Genomic DNA, 24,088 nt, shown 5'->3' on the forward strand with positions numbered 1-24,088 from the left:
TGCCCACATCATGGCAACCTGGAAATGGCTGGAAAAGGGGGTGGAACAGTGGGGGCAAAATGGGGCAGAACAGGACAAAATGTGGTGGAGTGGGCTTATGTGTGCTTCACTGTTGCACGCAGGGGCCAGGAGTGGAACTGCCATGCAAAATGGTTGCTACGTGCATAGTGGATAAGACCTAGAGGAGCAGGAGTGGATTCGAGTTATATGGCACATTGAGTGAGAATAAAATCCCCCCACCCCAAAAAAATAATTTCTTGCTTTCACAATAATTCCTTTTGGTGCTGTTGCTCCCCCCCCCCCCCAGTAGGTACCTGTATAAATATAGGTTTTCAGTGGGTTTTATAGGGGTACCCAAGGGTATGCAGTACCGGCACCTCCCACCTCCCTTATGTTAAAAGTGTGGCACCTACTGTAATAACTTTAAGGCGAGTACCAGCAACCTTCCCCCCCCCCCTAAAAAAAACTCTGGAATACCAGAAATTCCTATTTCACCTTGAAAGAACATCAGGTTTTCCAGAATCACACGGACGTTTCCCATGCGTGAAACCAGAGCAATCCCAGGAGAAGAAGAATCTTTATTCGCATCTGGCATATAAATAAAATGTATTGAATTGGTAAAAACTTCCATTTATATAAAATACATTTTGGGGGTTTACATCAACAATCAAATAAAAGATCTTATTCTAATTCAAAAAATGCACTGTATTTTTTTCTTCTTTTTTATTTTGTGCCCCCCACCCCTCGGACTCCTGTGCGGGGTGGGGAGCGCCAAAGCACTGCCCTACACCCTTTGCGGGTGGGAGGCCAGAGTTCAAATCCCCAACTCAGCCACGAAGTTGTGACCTTGGGAGCCCGGTCACTCACTCACTCTCAGCCCAGCCTCCCTCTCGGGGTTGTTGTGTGACTAAAATAAGGAGGAGGAGGAGAGGAACTCCGTGCGCCACCTTGAGCTCCTCGGAGGAAAGGAAATAATGAAGCGAAGCGATGCGCGTTTTCATGCTTTCATCATTAACGGGCTCCGGGAGGCTGCTGCGTCCCCTGTGCCTTTTTCCTAAGGAGTAAAGCCTACTGAACTCCGCGGCCGCCAGGTGAGCAGGCGCGAGCATCCCTGTGGCCGGCGCGGCCGACCTTCCACCTTCCACCCTCCGCCCCCGCCATCTCCTCCTCCTCCTCCTCTTCGCCCCGGTAGCGGAAGCTCTTCTGTCGGCTTCGCGCTGCCGCCATCTCGGCAGCAGGAGGAGGAGGAGGCGGAGGAGGAGGAGGGGTTGGCGCGGGCAGCGGCTCTGCCTGGTCAGGCGGGGCGGGAAGCGGAAGGAGGGACACCCGGCGCGGCCTGTAAGTTACCCCCGCGAGGCCCGAGGCCCCGCCGTTGCCCCGGCGATGAGGCCGGGCCCTCCGTGAGAGGGTGGGAGGAGGGCTCTCTAGGTCCAAGGCTGACGCGGGAGGAAAAACGGGATTTTTTCCCCTTCCTAACCCTCCCATTTCCAAAATAACGAAATTTCAGCCTTGGGGGTCCCGCCATGGCAAGCTAGAAGAGGCGGCCCTTCTTGAGAAATCAAATCTTAAAAGCGGGGCTTTTCAGGCTGGTCTCGATAAGCTAGGGGCTGCACGGGGGAGAAATAATAATAATTAATAATAAAAATAATGACGCATAAAGGGCTTCCCCCCCCCTGTCTGACAAACCGGGTACTGGTTTGGTGGTGGTGGGGGATTGTAATGTAATGTAAGGATTTTCAGCCTTGGGGTCCTGTCCATACCAAGAGGTTGAGGAAAATCCTTGCAAAATTACTACAAAGGGTAGTTTTGCTTTATGGGGAGCTGGGGCGTGGCTTGGGAGGGGGCCCCTTGTGAAATCGTTATTATCATATAATAAATTCCCTAGTAAGTTGGGGAGCTGCTTGGAGAGGTAATCGCAAAGTTATTATTAAGGAGGGATTTTTCAGCCTTGTGGGGGGTCTCGTCATGCCAAGTTGGGGACAGCGGGGGGCAGGTGGAGGATACTTGTCAAACTATTGTTGTTATTAAGAGGGACCCTTACCCACATCACTGTTCTGCTACAAAACCAACTTGTGAGGAGGGGTTCTTTATTTGGTACTGTACATTGACACTTATTTCTTTTTCTTTCAAATGCTAGCCTCTCTTATTCCTCCTCCTTCTCCCCCACTTTGCCATAGGGTCACCTTTCCTCCTTAATCTACAGCCTCTGGTTTTACTTGTCAAATCTACTCTGTGTATTTAGAGTACATGATTTCCCAACCGTCCAAAAAAAATAAAAATAAGGGTGCTGGGAATTGTAAGGGTAAATATTCAAAGTTAGGTGCTTTAAATGTATGGTGGGATATGACTACTTACTGCCACTCAAATGGTGATAATTATTTGGGGGTGGTTTATTCCTCTGTCCCTATAATAGCAACTGGGGTATGTGTGCTTCAAATGCTAGTCTATTCTCAGTCATTGGGCTAAGGGTGATTACAGTGGTACCTCGGGTTAAGTACTTAATTCGTTCCGGAGGTCCGTTCTTAACCTGAAATTGTTCTTAACCTGAAGCACCACTTTAGCTAATGGGGCCTCCTGCTGCCACGCCACCGGAGCATGATTTCTGTTCTCATCCTGAAGCAAAGTTCTTAACCCGAGGTACTATTTCTGTGTTAGTGGAGTCTGTAACCTGATGCGTATGTAACCCGAGGTACCACTGTATTTCCAATTGCACTATGTACAGTGGGATTAAGACAATCTGTTTCCGTCTTGTATGTGGGATAGAGGAGCAGCGACACCGTTTCATGTTAAGTGTGGACAATTTAAACAAGGGGTACTGAAGCCTCCCATTTTGGGTAGCTGGATTTTTAAGGTGGTGTTATTTTTCAAGTAGGTTGAGACTTCCTTGGTTTGATGAAGATGATTAAGGCCAACCTATCAGCCTGGAACTGAGGCTCAGTTGTAATCTTTTCCTCCTCCCCTGGAACAGGTTGATGAGACTACCGGGTGTGGACAGCGAATGACATACTGTCATTGAGCAATTCAGGACACACCCGGTTGTATTTTGTGGACCTTCCTTGCCTTTAAAAAGCAAGCCTGGCATTCTCAGTGGATTATTCTTTATGCAATTGTACTCAAAATAACCCTCATGGAGCAAAAACGTGTCTATCTGGACCAAAATGAATTATGGGCAAGAGTAGCAGCCCCCATTAATTCTCCTTTTCCAAGAAAAAGACCTCTCACCCTAGTGGGAATTCTCCTCGCAATCCCAGATATAGTTTCTGCTCCTTCTCTCTCTCAACCCAGCTCAATACCATTCAAAGTGTGGACAAAATGTTGCCTTCATAGGGTCCTCTACACCTTGGCCCACAATCACCGTTGCCACTGCAGCCTCCTTCAAACACTGTTTATGTGACTTTGTGTCTGTGGCAAGATTGCTTGTGCTTAGTCCAGGCCCATAAAGTGTAAGCAGGGAACTGTGAGCAGAGTTCACTCTGAGAAAATGATTGGCAGCAAAGTGAATATCTTGTGTTTTGGTGGGGTGAGCATTTTGCACAACTGGTTTGCCATGGGGGAACCAGGCTAGAAATGAGCAGATTTGCTGGTGCCATAATGGTTGTATGGGCTTGTTTTATGTGGCCAGAAGAGAGATAGTTAAGGGAAAGTGTAACTGCCATGCAGTTTGTTTATCCCCTGATGGCCCTCAAGCAAACAGCAATTATAATACCTGAACTCATAGCTTAGCAGTAAATGCTCTTGGCTGGAAAAAGTACTGCAGTTCTGTAATGGTCTTACACACTGTTTCTCCTTAACCTGCCTGCTTAAGGGGCAGTACAGCCAACCAGAGAAGTGGCATGGTACTTTTTCCACCTGAAACTTCCCACGTCCAATAGCAGGGCACCATGTGACAACCAAGCTGCAAAGGCATGTGATTGTTAGTTGGCCCATGTTCAGGAGATCTCGTTCCCATACTTGTTTTATTTTATATTCTTTATTGATTCTATATGGTGTTTCTTGCTTGCCAGGGGGTTGGACTCGATGGCCCTTGTGGTCTCTTCCAACTCTATGATTTTATGATTCTATGAAATACAAAAAAACCAAAAACCTACATAATTACAAGTGCACAGGGTAAGATAAGAAACAAAAAAGAAAATAAAAGAAATAGGACCCGTGTAGAAAATAAAACAGAGCAAAACAAAATTGTATACCAAAGTAAGTCCTTTGGAATTCAGTTTTGTATCAAAAGTAAGGCCTTTGGAATTCAGTTTTTAATGTTTTTGGATTTTAACAAATTGTATGTACATTTTTTTTTTGCTTGCTTGTGAATAGTTTTGCGTTTTTTTAAAAAGTGGGAAGCAATATTATATCATTTAATTATTTATTTATTGGATTTCTTCCAAGCCTTGAACAATAATTGCCCCAGGGCAGAGTACAGCAATATAGAAATGCAATAGTAAAATCAGTTAAAGCAGTTTGCAGTCAGAAGAATACAGTGGGTCCTGATATATACCAAATCTATACACTGTCAAAGGCTAGAGTAAAGAGGTGTGATGTCAGCATGTGGATGCTAGACACACCTCTGTGGGGAAGGAATTTCACTGTTTGGGGGCTGCCACAGAGAGCATATTCAAATGTAATAAAGCTAAACCCTCTGAGGGTTACTTTGGCAGTGGACTGTATTGCGGTGTTCCTGTTCTCCCTGCTGCCCAATACTTTGGTTTTGTAGCTGCTGTGTGAAAGGTGCTGGCATCTGATCCTTGACGCCTGCCTGGAAAAGAGAAACAGGCCTCTTGTGCTTTCAGCACTGTAGCCTTTGTAACACTTTTGGATTCATTCATTTTTAAAAACTCAGGGACAAAGTTATTACTGGGAGATACTGGTCTTCAGGCACCTTGGACCCATGCCCATCTGCTCAGAAGTAAATCCTGTTGAGTTAAATGTGGCTTAATCCTAGAACTGTCGGCATAGAGTTTCCCCCTTAATGGTTTTTCTCAGTACTTTTTTTCTTTTATGGCACTTGGGATTCTTGATACTTTGTTTCCCAGGCCATCCAGAAGTCTAATATCAGATAAGACCTTGGTTGCATCCACGCCATACATTTAAAGCACTCCTATACCACTTTAACAGTCCTGACTTCCCCCCAAGAGTTGTAGAAACTGCTGTTTGTTTAGCGTGCTGAGAGTTGTTAGGAAACCCCAAAAGCTACAGGATTCTTTGCAGGAAGCCATGACTGTTAAATTAGTGTAAGAGTGCTTTATTGATAGTATGAATGGGACCCTTATTATAATTAGTGTTTCCTTCAGAGATGATACACAGACATGTGAAACTACCTTATTACTGAGTCAGATAATTATTGATCTACCCTGAAAGCAGTTCAAAGGTCTCAGGCAGAAGTTCCCCTCATCTCTGTTTTCCTGAGAATTTTTAAAGCGGATATGCCAAGGAGTGAAATGGGGTTCATAGGGATCATTTGCATACATATCAAGCGCTTTACCATTGAGTAATGCTCTGCTAATAGGTGAGTTCCTTTTTCCATTATGGAGATCAGTTGGAGTGATTTACAGACCACTTAGGGCTTACCTGCTGGACCAAAACAGTCCAGCTGCATTGTGTGTTGAAAGCTTATTATAGCTGACTGCACAGCGAAATCAGAGGTATTTCCGTGGCTGTTAGTGGTCACGCCAGGGCTAGCCCACCCATAAGACAAGGTGAGGCGACTGCCTCAGGTGGCGGGATTCACTGGACCAGCAGATCCAGATGTCAGTCTTTCTTCCTGCCTTGCTCCTGATGTAGATCTTCCCTCACCCATTCTTCCATGGTGGGAAAGGAGGACCCATTTTGGGATCCGCCTGAGGTGCCAAAATGTCTTGGTTTGGCCCTAGGTCACATCCTGTAATAGTGAAGTCAGGTGGTAAGTATTGATAGGATTTGAGCTAAAATGGGGGCCAATGAGAAATAAAGGAGACCCCTGATAAATACAAAGTTGGGTGTGGGGAAAGCAGAATGCCCCATAGGAGTCTTTTGTTGCTTACAGTTTCCTAGACAAGATGGCTGAGTGGCCGATACCTTAAACAGGAGCACTTTTGCTAGGAGGTGAGGATACACTGACATTTTGTTGTAGCACCTATTTGCAATACCGCCATGTACAGAGGAAATACGGCCCTGAATATTAGGCCTTCAGGACAGTGTCCAACTTCTGAGTATCAAGAGAGGCACATGGCTGTGTGCTGTTGGAAACAAAGTGCTGGACGACTAGATGGACCTTTGCTCTAATCCAGCAGGGCAATCCTTGCATCCCTACGGAGTCGTTTCCTGATTGCTTCATTCAGCATGCCATAGTACTAGTGATATGAGCTAACTTTTGCCTTCCACTAACTTCATCTAGGATGGAAAATGTATTTGACCACCCAGCAAGGTGATTAGCCAACTGCTTCCCCTCATGACACCCTGGAGCTCCTGCCATTGAAACCAAGGTGGTTACTGGGAAGGTGCCATCTAGGTGGAATGTTTGTGGAATGCTACTCGCCTTGTGTCTTTGTTACATATCTTTAGTTGCTAGGCAAAAAATATTCTTCTTTTCCCAGGCCTTTGGCTACTTAAATAATCCATGGCCTTTTAAATGGGGGAGGGAGGGGTATAGTTTTGGTTTGTTATTATGATATGTATTTTTGTATTTTTATATTGTAAACCACCCTGTGATCTTTGGATGAAGGGTAGTATAAACATTTAATTAAAACCCCAATAATAACAGCTCTGTAGTCATAAATCTTTTCAGATCTGGGACCCACTTTTAACTCAAACATGAATTTGCGGACCCACTTCATAATTTTTTTACCATGTATTTTTATGGCGGCAATACTGTTGTTGTGACCCACCTTAGGTTAGACTGCAACCCAGTAGTTGGTTCCGGAACCCATCAGTTGAAAGCCAGTGTTCTTAGATGATGTCTGTGCGCTTGTGGAATTTTCTCCCCCAGGGAAGTTTCCTTGGCACCTCCTTAAGTGTCCTTTTTGGCAGCAGACAAAGACCTTTGTAATATTTTCCTGGGCTTTTAAGCCCTCAGTTTAACCTGTGCTATACCCTTCTCCTTTCCCCCCTGCTTTATTTCATTTGTTGTTTTACTGCGTATTTTATTCTTCTGTCTATTGTTGTTTTAAACCACCCTGAAAATATTTGTGTTGAATGGTAGTGTCTAAATTCTATTAAAATCACGTAATATGCATGACATGTTGAGCAGCTGGGGTGGATTTATTTTTGGTCATATTGGTCAGCCCCTGCTCTGCCACACGGGTAGGGAAGCCCCAGCCTGCAAGCCAGATGTGCCTTAGGGGCACCCAACCTCTCCACACACCCCATAGCAATTAGATTTTTTTAAAAAAGAAAAGCTTGTGTCTCTCATTCAGGTTTTTTAAACGCCTAATTGGGGTGGAGGGGCTTGGGAGTCATAGTTGCAACCTCTTAAGTAACCCCCCCTCCATAGCCCTTAAGCTTGGGAAACAGTCTCTCATTAGCTCTAAGAGTATATTATGATCCTTGTATCTTCAGTAGAACTGTGCAACTTGAAGTGTTTGTAAATTGCCTTGTTAATATGGTGAAATGATTAACTACTTGCTTATCCTTAGGCCAACCTCTCCCAATTCCTTTGTTGTGAGCTATGCTTTTTTCATGGCATCTCTTCTTGCTTTTTCTGATCCCGTTTCCTCCTACTGTAAGCACTTAATGCTGTGGCTGTATGCTCCTGCTCTGTAGCTCTGGGAGTAGAATTGCACTCTTGCTTAGAGGAGCATAGCCCCGCCTCCCGCAGAAATGGCCAACCAGGAAGTTGTACCAAGTGATCCTTTTGATGATGTGGCATAGCAGCTACTGTGGAGATACTTAGAATTGCACAAAGTGCTGTTCCCCCTTCTGTCATAAATCAAGAGAACCAATAGGTCTGCATTTTGCTCACTTGCTTACTCTGTGTCACAGAATTGTGCTGAGTTGTGAACAGGAGATGAAAGCCAGGCAAAGATTTCAGATTTGAGTATCTTTCCTCCCCAATGGCAGGCAGAACATGGTACATCAGACCGCAGAGCCACCGTGTTTTGTTTTTATTTTGCATTTTTATGCTGTGAATTGCCCCGAGATCTTCAGATAAAGGGTGGTACACAAATTTAATAATAATAATAGAAGGGGATTAAACAAATTCAGGTGTAGTGTAGTGGGAGATGAGGACCTTGGGAGACCAGGGTTCAAATCCTCACTTAGCCATCAAACTCAGTGGGTGACCCTGGGACCAGTCACAGTCTGTCTCAGTCTAATCTATTGCACAGGGTTGTTGGGAGGATGAAGATGTGGAGGAACGTAAGAAAATCCTAGATGGCACTAGTCCAGCGGCCTGTTCTCACAGTGCCTGTCAGAAACTGGCAAGCAGGACCTAAGAGCACTCTCCCTTCCTGTGGCTTCCAGCAGCTGGTATTCAGAAATATTACTGCCTCCAACCACGGAGGGCGAGCTTAGCCATTGTGACTTGTAGCTACTGATAGCCTTTTCCTTCATGAATTTTTCCAATCCTCTTTTTAAGTCAACCAAGTAGGTGACCATCACTGCCCTTTCTGGGAGCAAACTCCATAGTTTAATAACTATACGCTGCATGAAGAAGTCCTTCCTTTTATCTGTCCTGAATCTTGGCACAAGAGTATTATGCCAAAGCTCAGTTACGTTAATGTTCTTGCTTTTGTTTCCACAGCAACAATGTCAGAAGGGGACAGTACTGGCGAGTCCATTCATGGCAAACCTTCAGTGGTCTTTAGATTTTTCACAAGACTTGGACAGGTTAGTTTCACATCAGGGGCTGAGAGATGCATAAATAAAATCAAAGGAGTTATCACTCAGGGTAGTTTAAAGCTGCAACTTACAGAAAGGAACTGCAGCCAGATCTCTCACCTTCTACTTGCCCATAGGAGCGGTGGAAGAGGCATCAGGTATCTGGGGAACTCTTGACTGGGAGCACTCAAATTGCACTGTGTGCACATTCAAGATTGCACTCACCATGCAGTCAGTCCTGCAGATAGTTCTGTATTTTTGAGTCCTGTTGAACTCAATGAGATGACCATGTGTGAAATGTTTGCCCCTCTCCAACATTGTTGGGCTACAGCTCCCATCATCCCTGATCATTGACAATGCCGATGGGAGCTGGAGCCCCAAAACTCTGTGTACACTGTACTGTAGTAGTAGTAGTAGTAGTAGTAGTAATAATATACCCCGCCCACCTAGCTGCGTTCCCCCAGCCACTCTGGCCGGCTCCCAACAGAATATTAAAAACACGATAAAACATCAAACATTAAAAACTTTCCTAAACAGTATACAGGATCGCTGCTGTAATTGTTAGCTATACAATGCTTTTGTAATAGCTTGCAGTCATTTGAAAGGTGATATGCTGTTATTATTAGCAACTTGATGAATATCCTAATACTGCATTTTCTCTAGATTTATCAGTCCTGGTTAGACAAATCTACTCCTTATACTGCAGTGCGATGGGTTGCAACGCTGGGTTTAAGTTTTATCTACATGATAAGAGTTTATCTACTGCAGGTAAGAGGACTGAGCACCATTTGCTGATCCTTCTGCATGTGTGTGGAGTCACTCTGTTTATTGTTGGCTCAAAGATATTTATGTTTGATGGAAGCAACAGTTTTTACTTCCTTTACATACCTTTAACGAGATGTGATGTGCAAGATAATTGTCTGCACAAATGAAATGTCACAGAACTAATATGAGTGTCATTGAAAAATATTTGATTCAGAAGATAATAGTACTGTACTGATTATTGAAGCAGTATCTTATCATGATAAATAATGAACATAATAAACCTCCTGTTAGTTTTTTGTAAGGGAAAAATGGTAATCTGAAAGCACTTCTGTGATTCTGTTTTTGTGTCTGTTTGGGTATAACCAGTGTTAAGGGTTTTCTTCAGGGCTGAAGAACCTGTGGCTTTCCAGATGTTGCTGGATTACAGTTCCCATCATCTCTTAGCATTGACCACTTTAACAAGGGTTGATGGGAGGTGGAGTTCAACAACATCTGGAGGACCAGATTACTGCAACAGTATATGCACCTGGGAGCAAGTGCCATCAAACTCAGTAGGTAAATTTACACCAGTAGATTGTTCCATTGTTATCTGTATTTATGCCAATTGAAAAATCACCTTATGAGCTGGAACATTGGAATCATTTCAGATTATTTTGAGAAGCTGGCCTCCTGCCACCCTCCCACCCCACCTTCTGATTACTTATTTTAGCAGTGTCCCTGTTTGTCTGCTTGCCCTTGTTTAGATTAAAACCTCTAAGCTGCAGGGAAAAATAAATTCATCCGACTGTAACAAAGTGGAGGAACAAGCACCATAGGAGAATAGCAGATTTCTGTTTGGATTGCTTTTGAGCCCCTCCAGTTTAGCCTTAAGATGCATCTACATTGGGAAATCTTCAGGCTCAGGGTGTGCTTGTTCATTACATTCGTTCCCCACACACTTGCATCTTTATTTGCTCCTACTTTATTAAGATCTCTGCCACCCCCCCTAAATATCCTGCTACTCTTTTATCTCTCCTTATTTCCCTTTTGCTCTTATGCTGTTTTCTTAGTATGCTTTATTCATTGCTTCTAGTTGATTTAGGCAGCTTCAAACACCTTTGATCATTGGTCACGTTTACTGGGTGTGGTAGGAACAGCATCAGGGGGATGGACAGACAGGTACCCAATCCTCATTTGCTCTGGATATGATTTACATTATTCATTTACTATGTATTGCTGAGCCCTACCATTTCAGACTAGCCAACACGGTGCCCCCCAGATTTCTTTTGGACTACAGCCCCCATGCTGGCTGGGGCTGATAAGGGTTATAGTTGACAATATTTGGGGAGCACTATGTTGGCTACCCCCAACAACCCCCTCATATAGTCAAGTATTGCAGATTGTGCGCAAGCAGTTTTGTGTAGGTAGGTGTGTTTCTGTACTTAGAGCCATGTCCTCATTTGACATTTTCTTCTTCCTTCCCCTTCCTAGGGTTGGTACATCGTGACATATGCCTTGGGCATCTACCACCTAAACCTTTTCATAGCTTTCTTGTCGCCAAAGGTAGATCCCTCTCTAATGGAGGACTCAGGTATAAAGAACGTCACTAGCCCTGCTTTTCTCTTGCGCGGGTGTTGGTTGTCGCATGAACTTATTATATATCAGATGTGGGGAAGCCTTTTCAGCCTGAGGACCACATGCCAGTGCTTGGCAGGGCTATAGGCAAAAGTTGGGAGAACAACAAATGTCTATTTCACCTTTTCCATAACAGGCTAGTTTCTGTACGCACTCACATTGCATTAGTTATGCTTCATCCAGGCAAGAACGAAGCATCAGAAGGCTTCAAGGACACATTCCAGTCTGGCAAAAACACACAAGGCGGGCAGGGTGTGTGTGCAAAGCAGGGCTGATCAGCAATGTAGCTTGGGGAGAGTCCTGAGAATCAGATGGAGAGGCTTGGAGGTTTCTGCTTGTCCACTCTGAGAAAAGCATGCTAAACCTGATAGGTGTACACACATGCACACACACACACACACACACACACACACACACACACAAACACAAACACCTAGAACATATTGGGGATTTAGGCACAGCTTAGTATGTTTTAAGTTGCACCTGCTATCTATGGGTACGAAGAATGCTGGACTTTAGTGTGGAGTGCCAACCACTTCTCAACTTTATTGAGTGGACAGACTCCCAATTATCCCACAGAAAACAGTGTCTTTTGTAGTGTTATAACACTGTATGTTTGCTTGTGGCCCTGTGTGGATTTTCATAGCAAGAACAACTGACTCCTGTAAGGTTTGAATGTAAGAGTTCAACCAGTGCCAGTCACATCCTGTGGATTGCATGGCACATAACTGAATATGACACCTTCTAGGAGCTGAGTGATTTCGTTTTTAGATCCTAGGATAAACATATAAATGATGTATTAGAAATGCTGACAGAGTTTTGACAGAGTCAGAGTTAGAATCCCTGATTTTGTATTACTTCCTTCACTTTCCTGTGGATTAAAAGACCTCCACTCCAATTGAGACTGGAATGAAATTGCTTTCACATTTCATACTTTGTGGAGATCTGTGCTGCAATTTCTCTTGCACGTAACAGCCCTTTGATCACCTGTTAATAATTTTTTGTTTCCTTGTACACTTTTAATGGGTGATTTGTCTCTAGCACAGTCATTCATACCTGCTCTAAGTATGGTAGTAGTAACAGAGGGAGCCTCCTTACATCAGATAAGGCTGTCCATTGAGTGCAGTATTGTCTAACCTGATTGGCAGCGCCGGTCCAAGTTCTCCGGCAGAGGCCTCTCCAAACATCTGCTACTGACCTTTGTTAATTGGGCATGCCAAGGGTTGAACCTGCAAGAGTTAAATGCAGAAGAAAGCAGTTCCTAAGACTTTGCATTTCCTCCTCTTCTCAGATGAGGGTCCTTCATTACCTACAAAACAAAATGAGGAGTTTCGGCCCTTCATTCGAAGGCTGCCAGAGTTCAAATTCTGGTGAGTACGTTTTAATAGCAATGCAAAAGGATTCAAGTCCCTGATCCTTCGTCTTTCCTGTTCTCCTGCCTCTCATAGGTATGCCTTCTCTTTGGCCTCAAGCTTGTGCCTCCTTCCTTACACTGTGTACTTAACAGTTGCCCAGTTGCCACCTCCCCCAAATCTCTGGCCTTCTAGTGCCTTTTCAGTATTAGCCACCTCTTCCACATGATAGGTATGCTTGATTTGAAGGCTCAACTCAGGCGTCACAAGTCCAAATATCCATCAGTATTGCATTGAGCCTTAGTCTTAACCATAACATAAATCACAGAAGGAGGAATGGAGGAAAGGGGGCAGGGAGGAAAAGCTGCAAACTCGGGTATTAAACCTAGGTTAGACCAGCTGAAATGGAAACAGTTCAGCTAGCCTGATGAAATGGCTACTGCTAGGTGACAGCTACAAGAAGGGTCCAAAGACAGCTGGTCCCTCTGCGGAAGTGATAGAATCATCTTTTCTGCCTCTTAAGGCATCATAAGCAGACGTTAGCACTAACCATGAAGTGCAGATTCAGGTGTCACAGCAAACTGGTCAGGGAAAACCAGGAAGTGGTGGGGAGAATGCTGGAGATCAGGAATGGTATGTGAATTGGGCATTAATGTCCTTAAAAGAATTTCAGTACACAGTCAACCTAACTGCAACTATCTTTTCCTTCTAAGGCACTCTGCTACTAAAGGCATCCTTGTCGCAATGACATGTACATTCTTTGAGGCTTTCAATGTTCCAGTTTTTTGGCCAATTCTTGTGATGTACTTCATTATGCTTTTCTGCATCACAATGAAAAGGCAAATCAAGGTAAGAATCTAACCAAGTCGTTCTTTTTTCCAGGTTGTGGATTCTCCTAAACATGAGAGAGGGAGGGATTGCCCCAACATAATGGCAATATCACTGGCTATGTTGTAGCTCAAAAATTGCTAGTGGTGGTGGTTTTTTTTTTTAAGACCCCCATAGTTGGAGTAGAGTTTGAGGCTTTGTCTAACACTGATGAGGGTAGTCTGGGGGCTGTTCCCAATGTGACCTCCTTCCAAAAGCATCATTTTTTAAAAAGGAAAAAAATGACTTCTTTGGATCCCCTGCTGTGATATTTGAACGCAAAAAACATTTTAGTGGATATCCAGCTTTTAAAAGAAAATGCTAATTGCTCCCATAGGCTCCCCCTCTTGATAGTGATGCCCCCCCCCCAAGGCCTTAATTTTTTTAAAAAAATAAGTGGGTTGTATCCAATTAAGTATTACTAAGAGTAGAGCCAATGGGGCATGGGTGGTGCTGTGGTCTAAACCACAGAGCCTAGGGCTTGCCGATTGGAAGGTCGGCGGTTCAAATCCCCGCAATGGGGTGAGCTCCCGTTGCTCGGTCCCTGCTCCTGCCAACTTAGCAGTTCAAAAGCACATCAAAGTGCAAGTAGATAAATAGGTACCGCTCCGGCAGGAAGGTAAATGGCGTTTCCGTGTGCTGCTCTGGTTCGCCAGAAGTGGCTTAGTCATGCTGGCCACATGGCCCGGAAGCTGTATGCCGGCTCCCTCGGCTAGTAAAGTGAGATAAGTGCTGCAACCCCAGAGTGCTGCGACTAGACCTAACGGTCAGGGGTCCCTTTACCCTTTACCTTTAAGAGTAGAGCCATTGAAATTAATGAACCTAAGTTAGTCGTGTCCATTAGCTTCAATGGATCTACTTTAGGTAAGATGGGTATTGGTACAACTCATTGTTCTTTGGTCACACCCACTTTTGATATGTGGCCCACAAAGCGTTGTCCACAGCCCTAAGTTCCTCCAAAAAAGATAGCCGCTGCTGTTCAAACACATGAGCACATTCAGGTGTTTGAGACGGAGTGGGCAGAGGGGAGTGCCATGGGTGTGTTCTAAAAGCCTGTGTTTTTCTTTCCCTTCTGTTGCAGCATATGATAAAATATCGATATATACCCTTCACACACGGCAAGAGGAAATACAAAGGGAAGGAAGATGTGGGGAAGACCTTTGCTAGCTAGAAATTATACTGAGCCTGCTGACCAACTCCCTTCATTACAATTAAAAGTCCAGTTTTGAGCCATTGTAATGATGCCTCTTTCCTTCATACCAAGTCATCAGTAATAACGAGGGTGGGGACTAAGAAGTTGTATTTCTCCCCCCGCCCCCTGCAGTTTATTGAGCGTCAGGCTCCCCGTCCCCTCCCCCCCCCCCCAGCAAGAGAATATCAGCCATATCATCTTGTTATTCTTTGGATATAAGTTATGTCCAAGGGCTGCTTCTGCCCCCCCCTTTCTGTTGTTGCACAACAGGAGTCATCCCATGTTCTCAAAACATCTCATAGGAAGTACACGCTACTGGTTCCAGCTCCTTTGAAGTGCAGGATTTGAGTGGCAATTTCACAAGTTTCTGGTGCACATTTAGCAAGACAGAGTAATAAGAGAAGGTAGAACATTCATTTCAAGCCCCCTCCTCACAAAAGTATAGCCTAGTGTGGAACAGGGGAGTTCCCACAACTGTATTTATTTATTTTTGGGTCCTTTGTGTTGATCTAGTCCAGAATGCATCCTGGTACATTGTTGAAATGCTTTGTGCATCCACAGAGGAAGATGAGACACGGTGATAATGTTTTCTGCTTTGTAATGTCCCAGGTTTTGACTAACAGGCTGTTTACAGGACCTCTGGTGATATTACTTAAGAGGAAAACTTGTGAACGTTGAAATAAGCCTACCTTGAGTTTTTTATTTTCAAAGTAGAAAAGGAATTAATTGATTTAGCATTTATGGTGGAAAGGCTGATTTCTTTTTGGCTCTTTCATAATGGCTCACTATTATTCTTAATCATGTTTTTGGGGGCCAGGGTTTGCTGGAGGTCTGGAATTAAATTTATAAAAAAATATTATGTGGAGAGTATTTTGACACGTTTTATTTGATACTTAAAAAAACTTTTTAAGTTTGCTTCATGTAGCTTTCCCCAAGGTACATATACACCGGCCATGGCAGACCGAGACTTTGTGGGTTTTAACACAGCTTTTAATTTTCTATGGAGAAAAATATAGAAATAAATGATCTGCATGTAAAACTTTTTCAATGTGATACAGCTATAAACAATTTTATTAAGTGACTTTTTAAAATTCCAAACTTTATTAAAAGACAGTGTCCCTTTCTTGGGTTCAGTAGTCTTTATAACAACCAACGTAAGGTACTAAGTGTTAACATTTCTTCCTTTTTCTCTAAACGTACTATGTAGAACAGAACCTTGAAAATAATGGGTGTGAGTAACTTAAGTCTACTAATTTCAGTGGGTCTACTCAGAGTAGCATTAACATTGGATGCAACCCATTCTATTTAAATATTTTGGAATAATGTATTTGAACTCTAGCTGTTCGAAAACAGTCCTTTGCATTACTGTGCAAACCATAGCTGCTCATGATGCAGTCTAAAAGGAAATTTTCACTTTGTATTGGGCGGACTTGTGATAAGTGTAAAATATCCTGTGCCATGTGAATTGGATCGCTCCACTTTCAGCAGTATGGAAAAAAATCTGTGTTGCCCTCACACCCCAATGTTCTTAGAAGTCATTCATAGGGGGATCTGTTTACATTTCTAAACAATACTATGAAAAATATTGTACAAGGGACCAGAGGTATTACAGAAGAAAATTGCAATGAATAATCCTGATCCTTACCACTGTGCATAGAAGCAAGTTCCAGTGATATCAGTTGGGCTTTAATATCTGTTAGTATATGTGTTAATAAAATGGTATGGAGCTGGGGCAGTAGCTAGAAAAGTAGACTAAGTAAATTTGTCAGAGGTTAATTCATGCTCTCCTCTATCAGACCTCAACTGCATTACTCTAGGACTAAAACGTCACAGTGTAGAAGGGCAGACACATACCCTCCCCTATGTGGAAACGTGTTCACACCAGCTCTAGCTGTGTGGTGCAGCTTCTACTGTATATTCCTTCTGCCAAGGGTGGCAAACCAGTAGTCCTACAGGTGTTGTTGGTCCACAACTCCCTTCCTCTCTGACTATTAGCCATGCATGCCAGGCCTGATGGGGGATGGTCCAGCAACAGCCGGTAGAGGCACTCTATTGGCTACTTTTGCCTTATATACCCACCGTACAAGATTACCCCAATCTCTGCCAAACTGAATTTCTGACAGTCGCTGCACTGTTGGGCGCTCTTTCCAACTTAGAACTTCAGCTTTATAGTTTAAAAAAACTAACCAACAGCTCTAGTTTATTAGGCATAGGGGATTTTAGCAGCACACAAACTCAAAATTAATTTCCATATGCATGCCCTAGTATCTTTTGGAATCGTAAAATGTTCTTATTAAGCTACTACCTCTCAGAGAATGTAGTTTCCCATAAGAATAGCCCGGCTGAATCAGGTCATAGACCCATCAAGTCCAGCATTCTGCTCTCAGGGGCCAACCAGATGCCTCTGGGAGGCCTGTAAGCAGGACCTGAAGGCAAAGTGCACGCTCCCCTCCATTTTCCAGTAACTGGTATTGAGAAACATACTGCCTCCACTCACAGAGGCAGAATATAAGCATTGTGGCTAGTAGCCATTGATAGCCTTATCCCCCATGAATTTGTCTTAATTCTTTTTTAAAGCGACCCAAATTGCTGGCCATCACTGCCTCTTTGGGGATCAAATTCCAAAGTTTTAACTTTGTGCTGTGTGAAGTACTTTCTTTTATCCGGACCCCCCCCCAAAAAAAATTTCAGCTTCATCAATGTCAACGAGTTACAGTGTCATGAGAACACTACTGGTAGGTCTAGCAGATGCCTGCCAATGCTTAAAAGGGTTATACCAGAATTTAGGTAGATTTGTGTGCTTTGTTCTACAAAGAAAGAGGATCAACACCAGAAGTTTGTTTTGTAAGATGACAAGTTCGTATCTCCTTGTACAGGCAGAGCAACTCAAGTGTTAAGCTGCTCAGTTTTATCACAGCAATTTAATATCATAATATCAAAATAAAGTCTTACACTTGGTCAAAAGCTGTAGTATTTTTGTTGGTGCCTAACACTTTGCAATCTAACAGCCGCACAAGTGGCTGTTATCGATAGTGTTGCAGATAAATCAGCTTCTGCGGATGGAATTTCTCTCTGCACAGTGGGCACTCAGCCTGCAAGAGGGGAAAAATAAATATCTTAACATCTCCCAGTACTCAGTTTGTAAGTCTTTTTCCAGCTAGCTTTTCCTGACAGTTACCTGTTTGCACACCCTAAGTTCTCTACAAATGGAACCACGGGCCTTCCCTCAGTACCAGGGGCTTTTGATGGTATGTAAAACTCTTACAGGCATAGAGCTATATTTATAGACAGGATTGTGTAGATGCTGTGGAAGTGCAGAAGAGCTACATGCTGTGGTATCTAGAGCTGCTATTTAAAACATTTCTAACCTGCCCTTCATTGCAATGTGATATCAATGAAGAGTTTGAGGTGCTAGAGTCAATTCTACAACAGTAAACCAGTTCTTAAAAACTAATAGGAACTAACCCTCAGTCTAGTCATTTTGAGTCCATCTGTTGAACTGCAGCTCCCATTATCCCTGACTATTGGCCATGTTGGCTGGGGCTGCTGGACTCCCAACAACATCTGGAAGACATCAGGCTCCTCATCCCCGAATTAAGGAATTGTCTTAACAGATTATCAACTAGACTCAGATAATGCAAGTGCATACAGTGGTGCCTCGCAAGACGAAATTAATCCGTTCCGCGATTTTCTTCGTCTAGCGGTTTTTTCGTCTTGCAAAGCAAGCCCATTGACAGCTTAGCGGATTAGCACTATTAGCGGTCTAGCGGCTTTTAGCGATCAGCTGAGAAGCGGCTTATCAGCGGAACAGCTGATAAGCGGCTTAGCGCTTAGGGAAAGGGCGGAAAAAAGCAGAAAAAAAATGCGGGAACTCGCAAGATTTTTTCGTCTTGCGAAGCAACCCCATAGAGAAATTCGTTTAGCGAAGCGCCTCCAAAAACGGAAAACCCTGTCGTCTAGCGGGTTTTTCATCTTGCGAGGCATTCGTCTTGCGGGGCACCACTGTATTGACACCTGCTAGAATTGAAAGTTGATAACTCAAATCACATGCAGTTTCCTCATTTGGTAAGACATTGGTAAGAATTAAACCAAGGAGCTATTTCAGGGGACCCATTTCTTTGGCTTGTCTTTTCCTACAGCTCTCATTTCCACTGCGAAAAGGAAACCTGACAGGACTTGGCTTTTGTTTTAAGAGTTCAGCAGCCTAGGAGGGGGTCTGTGTTTACCTTGGTGTTGCACCACTCAGTGATGCATTCCCAGCAGAAGAGGTGTCCACACGGAGTGGCTGTAGCATGGCGGCGTTCTTCTAAGCACAGAATGCAGCGAGAGCTTCGGCCAAGGAACTTCTCCTCAGGCTGGGTTCTGAGGGAGGACAAAGTCAGGCACAAGTGCTCTTCAGGTTAATGTCCCAAGGGAGATGATGCTTCTGCTGCCAAGGTTCTAGCATATGACACCATCAGGAGAAACTTAGCTTTTTAACAGGGTTATAGCCAATGCTAGTCCTACTCAGAATAGACATGAAAGAAAGTGACGTTACTAACATTCAGGTCATCTACTCTTGAGTAAACATTTGCACCCATTTTTTAAAAAAGGATTATGCTCCTAGCCCTCATACTTTTGACTGCTGTTCCTGGGTAGTACTGCTTTCTGCCTAAAAATAAAGGTGTGGGGAAATGATCTTCAAAGTTACTTAGCAAGTTCCAACAAGACGCAAAGCCACCCAACAAGAGTTATTTTTCCAAGGTAGGGGTAGGCATACTGTTCTTGGTTTTTTGGTTCTCCTTTTTCCTTTCCCCTCCATATATCACCCTCTGCCATTTACGTACCGAGAATTCCATGTACTGAAAGCCCAGTGTTTGCAAGCACAATATAACCAACCCATTCAAATTACACAATTCATTTTAACCAGATCAATTACACACTGAGTTTGTTACCCAGTTTTGATGCCAGGACACAGTTTTAGCCATTCTTAACACCTGTTGATTGTCAAGCACAATATTAAGTCAATCTAGGTTTTTGAACACAGCTCAGATGCCACTGCATGCGCCCCCACTCTTCATTCCAGCTAATACTACATAGTTCAAGAACATTGGCAGGAACCTTTTTCATGCTGCAGGCCGCGTTCCCTTCAAGGCTACTTTCCAAGGGCTGTGGGCCAGTGGTGCATAGGGACACAGGCAAAGGTGTATGAACAAATACATACATTAACACTGGGTGCAAAGCAGCACCAGTGAAGGCTGTAGCCTGGGCACAATTTTGACAGCCAGAGAGGGACCTGAATATTTGATCCCCAGGCCTGAGGCTCCCAGGCATCTACGCCACCCCCTGTAAGCATCTGGTAAGCAAAATGTCACTAGCGTACCTTGGGTAGGAGAGGTTACGGTGCACCTTCCATTCTTGTCTTGCCCTCTGCCTCTGTTGGAAGCTGTATGTGTGGATACCAACTGTTAGTGCCAGGTGCAGCACTGAAAGGATCCCAAGAAGCCTGTAACTTGACCGAACATGCTGGTTGTCTCCATCTAATCCCGCATAGCGCAGCTGGGGGGGGGGGGGAGACACAAAACCACCACTTGATATTTATGCATTTTGTGTGATCTGTGGAGGAACCTAGAGAACTGCAGTGTGATGGCTATTTGAAGTACAGATTTTGTTTAGAAAGAATGGAAACCAGCCCACTTGACTTCTGAATCTTGAACTGCATACAGCACAGAATACCATGCTGGTATTGGTGACAGTAGCTCTCCTCTAGAACAGCAGTGGGAACCTATGGTTCTCCAGATGTTGAACTCCCATCTCTCATCAGCCCCAGCAAGCATGGCCAGTGGTCAGGGATGACAGGGAGTTGTAGCCAAGCAGCTTCTAAAGGGTCACAGGCTCCACATCCCTGAGCTATGGCAATACATACGATTCCAAATTGACCACAAGGAGGGGATCCATACAAAGAAGTAATATGGCACCATAGATATTTAGGGATAGAGTGGATTCCTAGTCTTCATTATATTCCTGTTGTACATGTGGCAGTGTTAACAAGTAACAGAAAATCAGGGTGCTGAGAGACAGAAACTGGATGGCAGCCCAAACTTAAGGTTCTATCAGACCAAGTCCTATGCAGGAGAGACCCATCTGAAATTACTGACTATAACTAACTTGGGTCCCTTAATCTCAGTACGTATACTTTGGGAATGACCAGCATTGGATATACCCCTTGGTTCCGTTTGCTATTCCCCACTCCTGTCCCAATGCCAGGGATGGAAATGAGAGCTGCCCACAGTAAACAGTGCCGAAATATGGGATTTTAGTGTATTGCACACAGAACATCAAAGGGCTATCAAATACTTTCTACTTACATATGTGATCCCTGCCATCCTTTTAGATAGGTGGTAGAAAATGCCATTCATATAGAAGATGGCCAGGTGCAGCCTACGAAGGAGTGGAATGCCTTGCCTGAGAAAATGGACAACCTGACAGAGCATCTTCCTCTGCTGCTCTGTTAATCTGCCAAGCCATTTCTGTAACCAACGCCACAAGAAAGTCCTTCCCCACAATCCACGCAAATGTCTGCTTTGCAAAGTCCTCATCTCATCGGGTTCTGTCTGCAGTTCATGTTCCAGGTGTACTAATCCTTTGTCTAACAAGTAAGGGAAGACAGTGTGCAAAGAAATCAGGACCGCCCGTCGAAGTACTGAAGGAACTCTCTTCCGTGATGGGTCTACTTGGATAATATTGACATACTCTTCACCAAGAGTTTGGTAACCTAAATAATATTTTAAAAAACACAGATGGCAATCCAGAAAATCTGATCAGTTTAATGTTAAGCGTAAAATGGCAGCACATTTAGTCAGAGCACCAAGCACAGAACAATTTAGGGGGTGAAATACCTGAAAGGGTTGTGAGTGTGAAATATGCTATATCAGCAAACAGCTCAATTTCCTTCTGCCACTCCAACCAAATTCTAGCACCTAGAGAGCCAGAGCAAATGACAGTGTTAGAGAACAAAGTGAACAGAGATGCCCCGCCAAATAATTTGACTTCAATATGAGTTGAAAAAGAAATTACACCATTTTCATAGGTCAAATAATAAAACATTACAAAAGTTAAAAAATTAAGAACCGAGATTTACAAAGTAACCAGTGTCTTTTGTGCAGATACAACTTCTAGAGAGGTAGAACGTTATGGCATAAGCTTTTGTGGAGTAAACAGATGCATGAAGTGTAATCCACAGGCACATACTGTATACCCACACTAGCAATGCAAGAAGCAAAGATAATTTACACTTCAAGCTAGATTGTATGCAAGATATGCACTGTAACTCAATGGTTGCAGGATAAGCAAAGATGTTTGCAATTTTCAGATCACAGACTATTGATACGGTCCTCTCTCAAGTCTCAATCACCTTTATCCATCAATAAAAGAACAGAAGAGCCTGCTAAATCAGGTCAATGACTCATCTAGTCCAGGATCCCATTCTCAGAGTGGCCACCAGATACCTCAGTGGCAAACCCGTAAGCGGGACCTGGGCACAATTCCTTCCTGTAATTGCCAGCAGCTTGTATTCAGAGGCATTACTGCCTCAGACTGTAGAGGCAGCCATTATGACCAGTAGCCTTCATATGGCTTTCTCCTCCATGAATTTGCCTATTCCTTTTTAAAGCCATCCAGGGTGGTGGCCATCACTGCCTCCTGCAGCAGCGAGTTCGACAGTTAAACTAGGCATTGTGTTACGCAAGCTGAGGCACTCTGCCAATGAACCCTCTGGCGCCTTCACCAAAGGTGTCTTCTCCTGCCATTGGTGAAAGGAGCGTCAGTTCTTACCTGCGGTGATCTCAGCCCAGGAGAGCTCTGGGAAGCCATGACTAATAATGCTGGGCTAGATGGGCCAATACCCTGACCTGATATAAAGCTGCTTTTTACATTTCCAGGTTCATCCCCCACCCCACCCCTCTTCTCTCTCTCTCTAGCACACACACACACACACACACACACACGACTCAGATATTGTATCCAGTGTGGCTTGGGGTTCGGACTAGGACGTGGGAGACCAGGGTTCGAATCCCCGCCCTTAGCCAATGAAACTCACTGGGCGACCTTGGGGTCGGACACTGCCTCTTAGTCTAACCTACCTCACAGGGTTGTTGTGAGGACAAAATGGAGAGAAGGAGAACCATGTTCCTTGGTGGAAAAAGTGGTATATGAAGCGCAATGAATGAAAGAAAGAAAGAAAGAAAGAGAAAGAATGAAAAAGATCCGGTATATGGGCTTCTTGTCTTGCAAAGCGGTTCAGAGGATGCAATTCTGCCCGGGGTGATGACGGCTCCTCACCTGCCAGGCCCCCCAAGGCAGCCCCAGCCCCGCTCCTCAGCGCCCCTCGATAGAGCTCGTCCTTCTGGGCGGACCGAACGAGTCGTGCGGGCCCGGCTTCTACCGCTGCCGGCGACATCGTTGCAAAGGCGAGAAGGGTGCCTGTTCTGCCCGAGCTGCTTCCGCAAACAGATGCTTCGCGCGGCGCACGCATTTATACGTCGTCAAGCCGCTCCACGAACGAGAAAGAGTGTTGGAGTTGCGCATAGAGAGATAGGAAAGTGTAGAGTGATGCTCACTAGAGGATCTTCCGGGATAAAGGGGAACATTCCGCCGTCCTTTCGGAAAACGTGCGCATTTTAGAGCATATAGCTCAAAAAGTAAAAGCGTTTCAGTTGTTTATTTCGTAAAATTTATACAAACCACTTGATTGAGAAAACCAACTCCACACCAAAAACACCAGGCGAAGAGTATAATGAAACAATAAAACAAGGCTTGAATAGCCATTTCTGCATGGATGAAATTGGAAAATATGAGGGGAGGGGGCGTACATCTCTCTCTCTCTCTTGCTATTATTTTCGTTAACATCTATGATTGATGTGTGAGGTAGGTTGTTGAGTCAGGCCAATCATACTGATGAGGGGGATTAGTCATTGTCCTGTTGTGCTGTATATGTGATGAAGGGGATTCACACCAGAGCAAAGGCATGATTGGAAAATATTGGGGGGGGGGGGTAGATCTCTCTTCTTTTTTATTATTTTTGTTAACGTCTATGATTGCAAGGATTTAAACATATGTTTACTGTATTAAGTAGGGGTTCAGAATCTCCCCTCCCCAGAGTGCAAGTGAGGGTTTTACTTTAGGAAAATGTAAAATGGGTTTTAATTCGTGAGCAATTTGTAAAAAATTGAAAATCTATTAAAAAAAAAATTGTCAAACGGCTATGTATTGTGAGTACTTATCTACTTTTAAAAATTTTCACCTATGATCTTTTACTTTTTTCTTTGTTCTTTTTTTCCTTTTTTCTGATATCTTTCATTTCACTCCTTTATTGTGAATAGCATTTTATAGAGGTATAAATAACTGTAAATATGAAAAGAGACAAAATATTCTCTAATTTTTTCTCCTTGGTTATATGTATTTTCTTTTTCTTTTGTATTTTCTTTTGTTGTAAATATGTATGTTTTCTAATTTGTACTTAATAAAAATATATTTT

The 24,088-nt window shown here is 43.8% G+C and overlaps 2 protein-coding genes across 3 annotated transcripts; one reads left to right on the forward strand and one right to left on the reverse strand.

Annotated features, from left to right (window-relative positions):
• The first annotated feature begins 1,118 nt into the window (after positions 1 to 1,118).
• RER1 (retention in endoplasmic reticulum sorting receptor 1) lies at positions 1,119 to 14,621 on the forward strand. The gene is made up of 7 exons (XM_083752882.1): positions 1,119 to 1,338; positions 8,708 to 8,793; positions 9,448 to 9,552; positions 11,020 to 11,119; positions 12,455 to 12,533; positions 13,229 to 13,364; positions 14,464 to 14,621. The coding sequence occupies exons 2-7, from the start codon at positions 8,713 to 8,715 to the stop codon at positions 14,551 to 14,553; spliced, it is 591 nt and encodes a 196-aa protein (XP_083609008.1). The 5' UTR covers positions 1,119 to 1,338; positions 8,708 to 8,712; the 3' UTR covers positions 14,554 to 14,621.
• PEX10 (peroxisomal biogenesis factor 10) lies at positions 12,158 to 23,087 on the reverse strand. Of its 2 annotated transcripts, XR_014567432.1 has the most exons (7): positions 22,894 to 23,087; positions 21,453 to 21,533; positions 20,922 to 21,328; positions 19,937 to 20,112; positions 18,801 to 18,936; positions 17,527 to 17,666; positions 12,158 to 12,392 (listed from the first exon to the last, which is right to left on the reverse strand). XR_014567432.1 is itself a non-coding variant. In XM_083752786.1 (6 exons), the coding sequence occupies exons 1-6, from the start codon at positions 23,084 to 23,086 to the stop codon at positions 17,598 to 17,600; spliced, it is 1,062 nt and encodes a 353-aa protein (XP_083608912.1). In that variant the 5' UTR covers position 23,087; the 3' UTR covers positions 15,615 to 17,597. The 2 variants fall into 2 exon arrangements, 1 of the variants encoding a protein (XP_083608912.1); XM_083752786.1 differs by lacking the exon at positions 12,158 to 12,392 and having other exon boundaries at positions 15,615 to 17,666.
• Between the last annotated feature and the right edge of the window lie 1,001 nt (positions 23,088 to 24,088).

This window comes from Podarcis gaigeae (genome assembly GCF_964106915.1).
Source record: "Podarcis gaigeae genome assembly, chromosome: 8".
Lineage (NCBI taxonomy): Eukaryota > Metazoa > Chordata > Lepidosauria > Squamata > Lacertidae > Podarcis > Podarcis gaigeae.

Excerpts from the sequence above, each read along its gene's own strand:
- RER1 (XM_083752882.1), top strand. The coding sequence starts at position 8,713 with ATGTCAGAAGGGGACAGTACTGGCGAGTCCATTCATGGCAAACCTTCA. Across the intron at positions 8,794-9,447 it reads TTTTCACAAGACTTGGACAG|ATTTATCAGTCCTGGTTAGA; the intron begins GTTAGTTTCACA and ends CATTTTCTCTAG. Across the intron at positions 12,534-13,228 it reads CTGCCAGAGTTCAAATTCTG|GCACTCTGCTACTAAAGGCA; the intron begins GTGAGTACGTTT and ends TTTCCTTCTAAG.
- PEX10 (XM_083752786.1), bottom strand. The coding sequence starts at position 23,086 with ATGCGTGCGCCGCGCGAAGCATCTGTTTGCGGAAGCAGCTCGGGCAGA. Across the intron at positions 21,534-22,893 it reads TGCCTTGGGGGGCCTGGCAG|GTGCTAGAATTTGGTTGGAG; the intron begins GTGAGGAGCCGT and ends CTGGCTCTCTAG. Across the intron at positions 21,329-21,452 it reads CACACTCACAACCCTTTCAG|GTTACCAAACTCTTGGTGAA; the intron begins GTATTTCACCCC and ends AATATTATTTAG.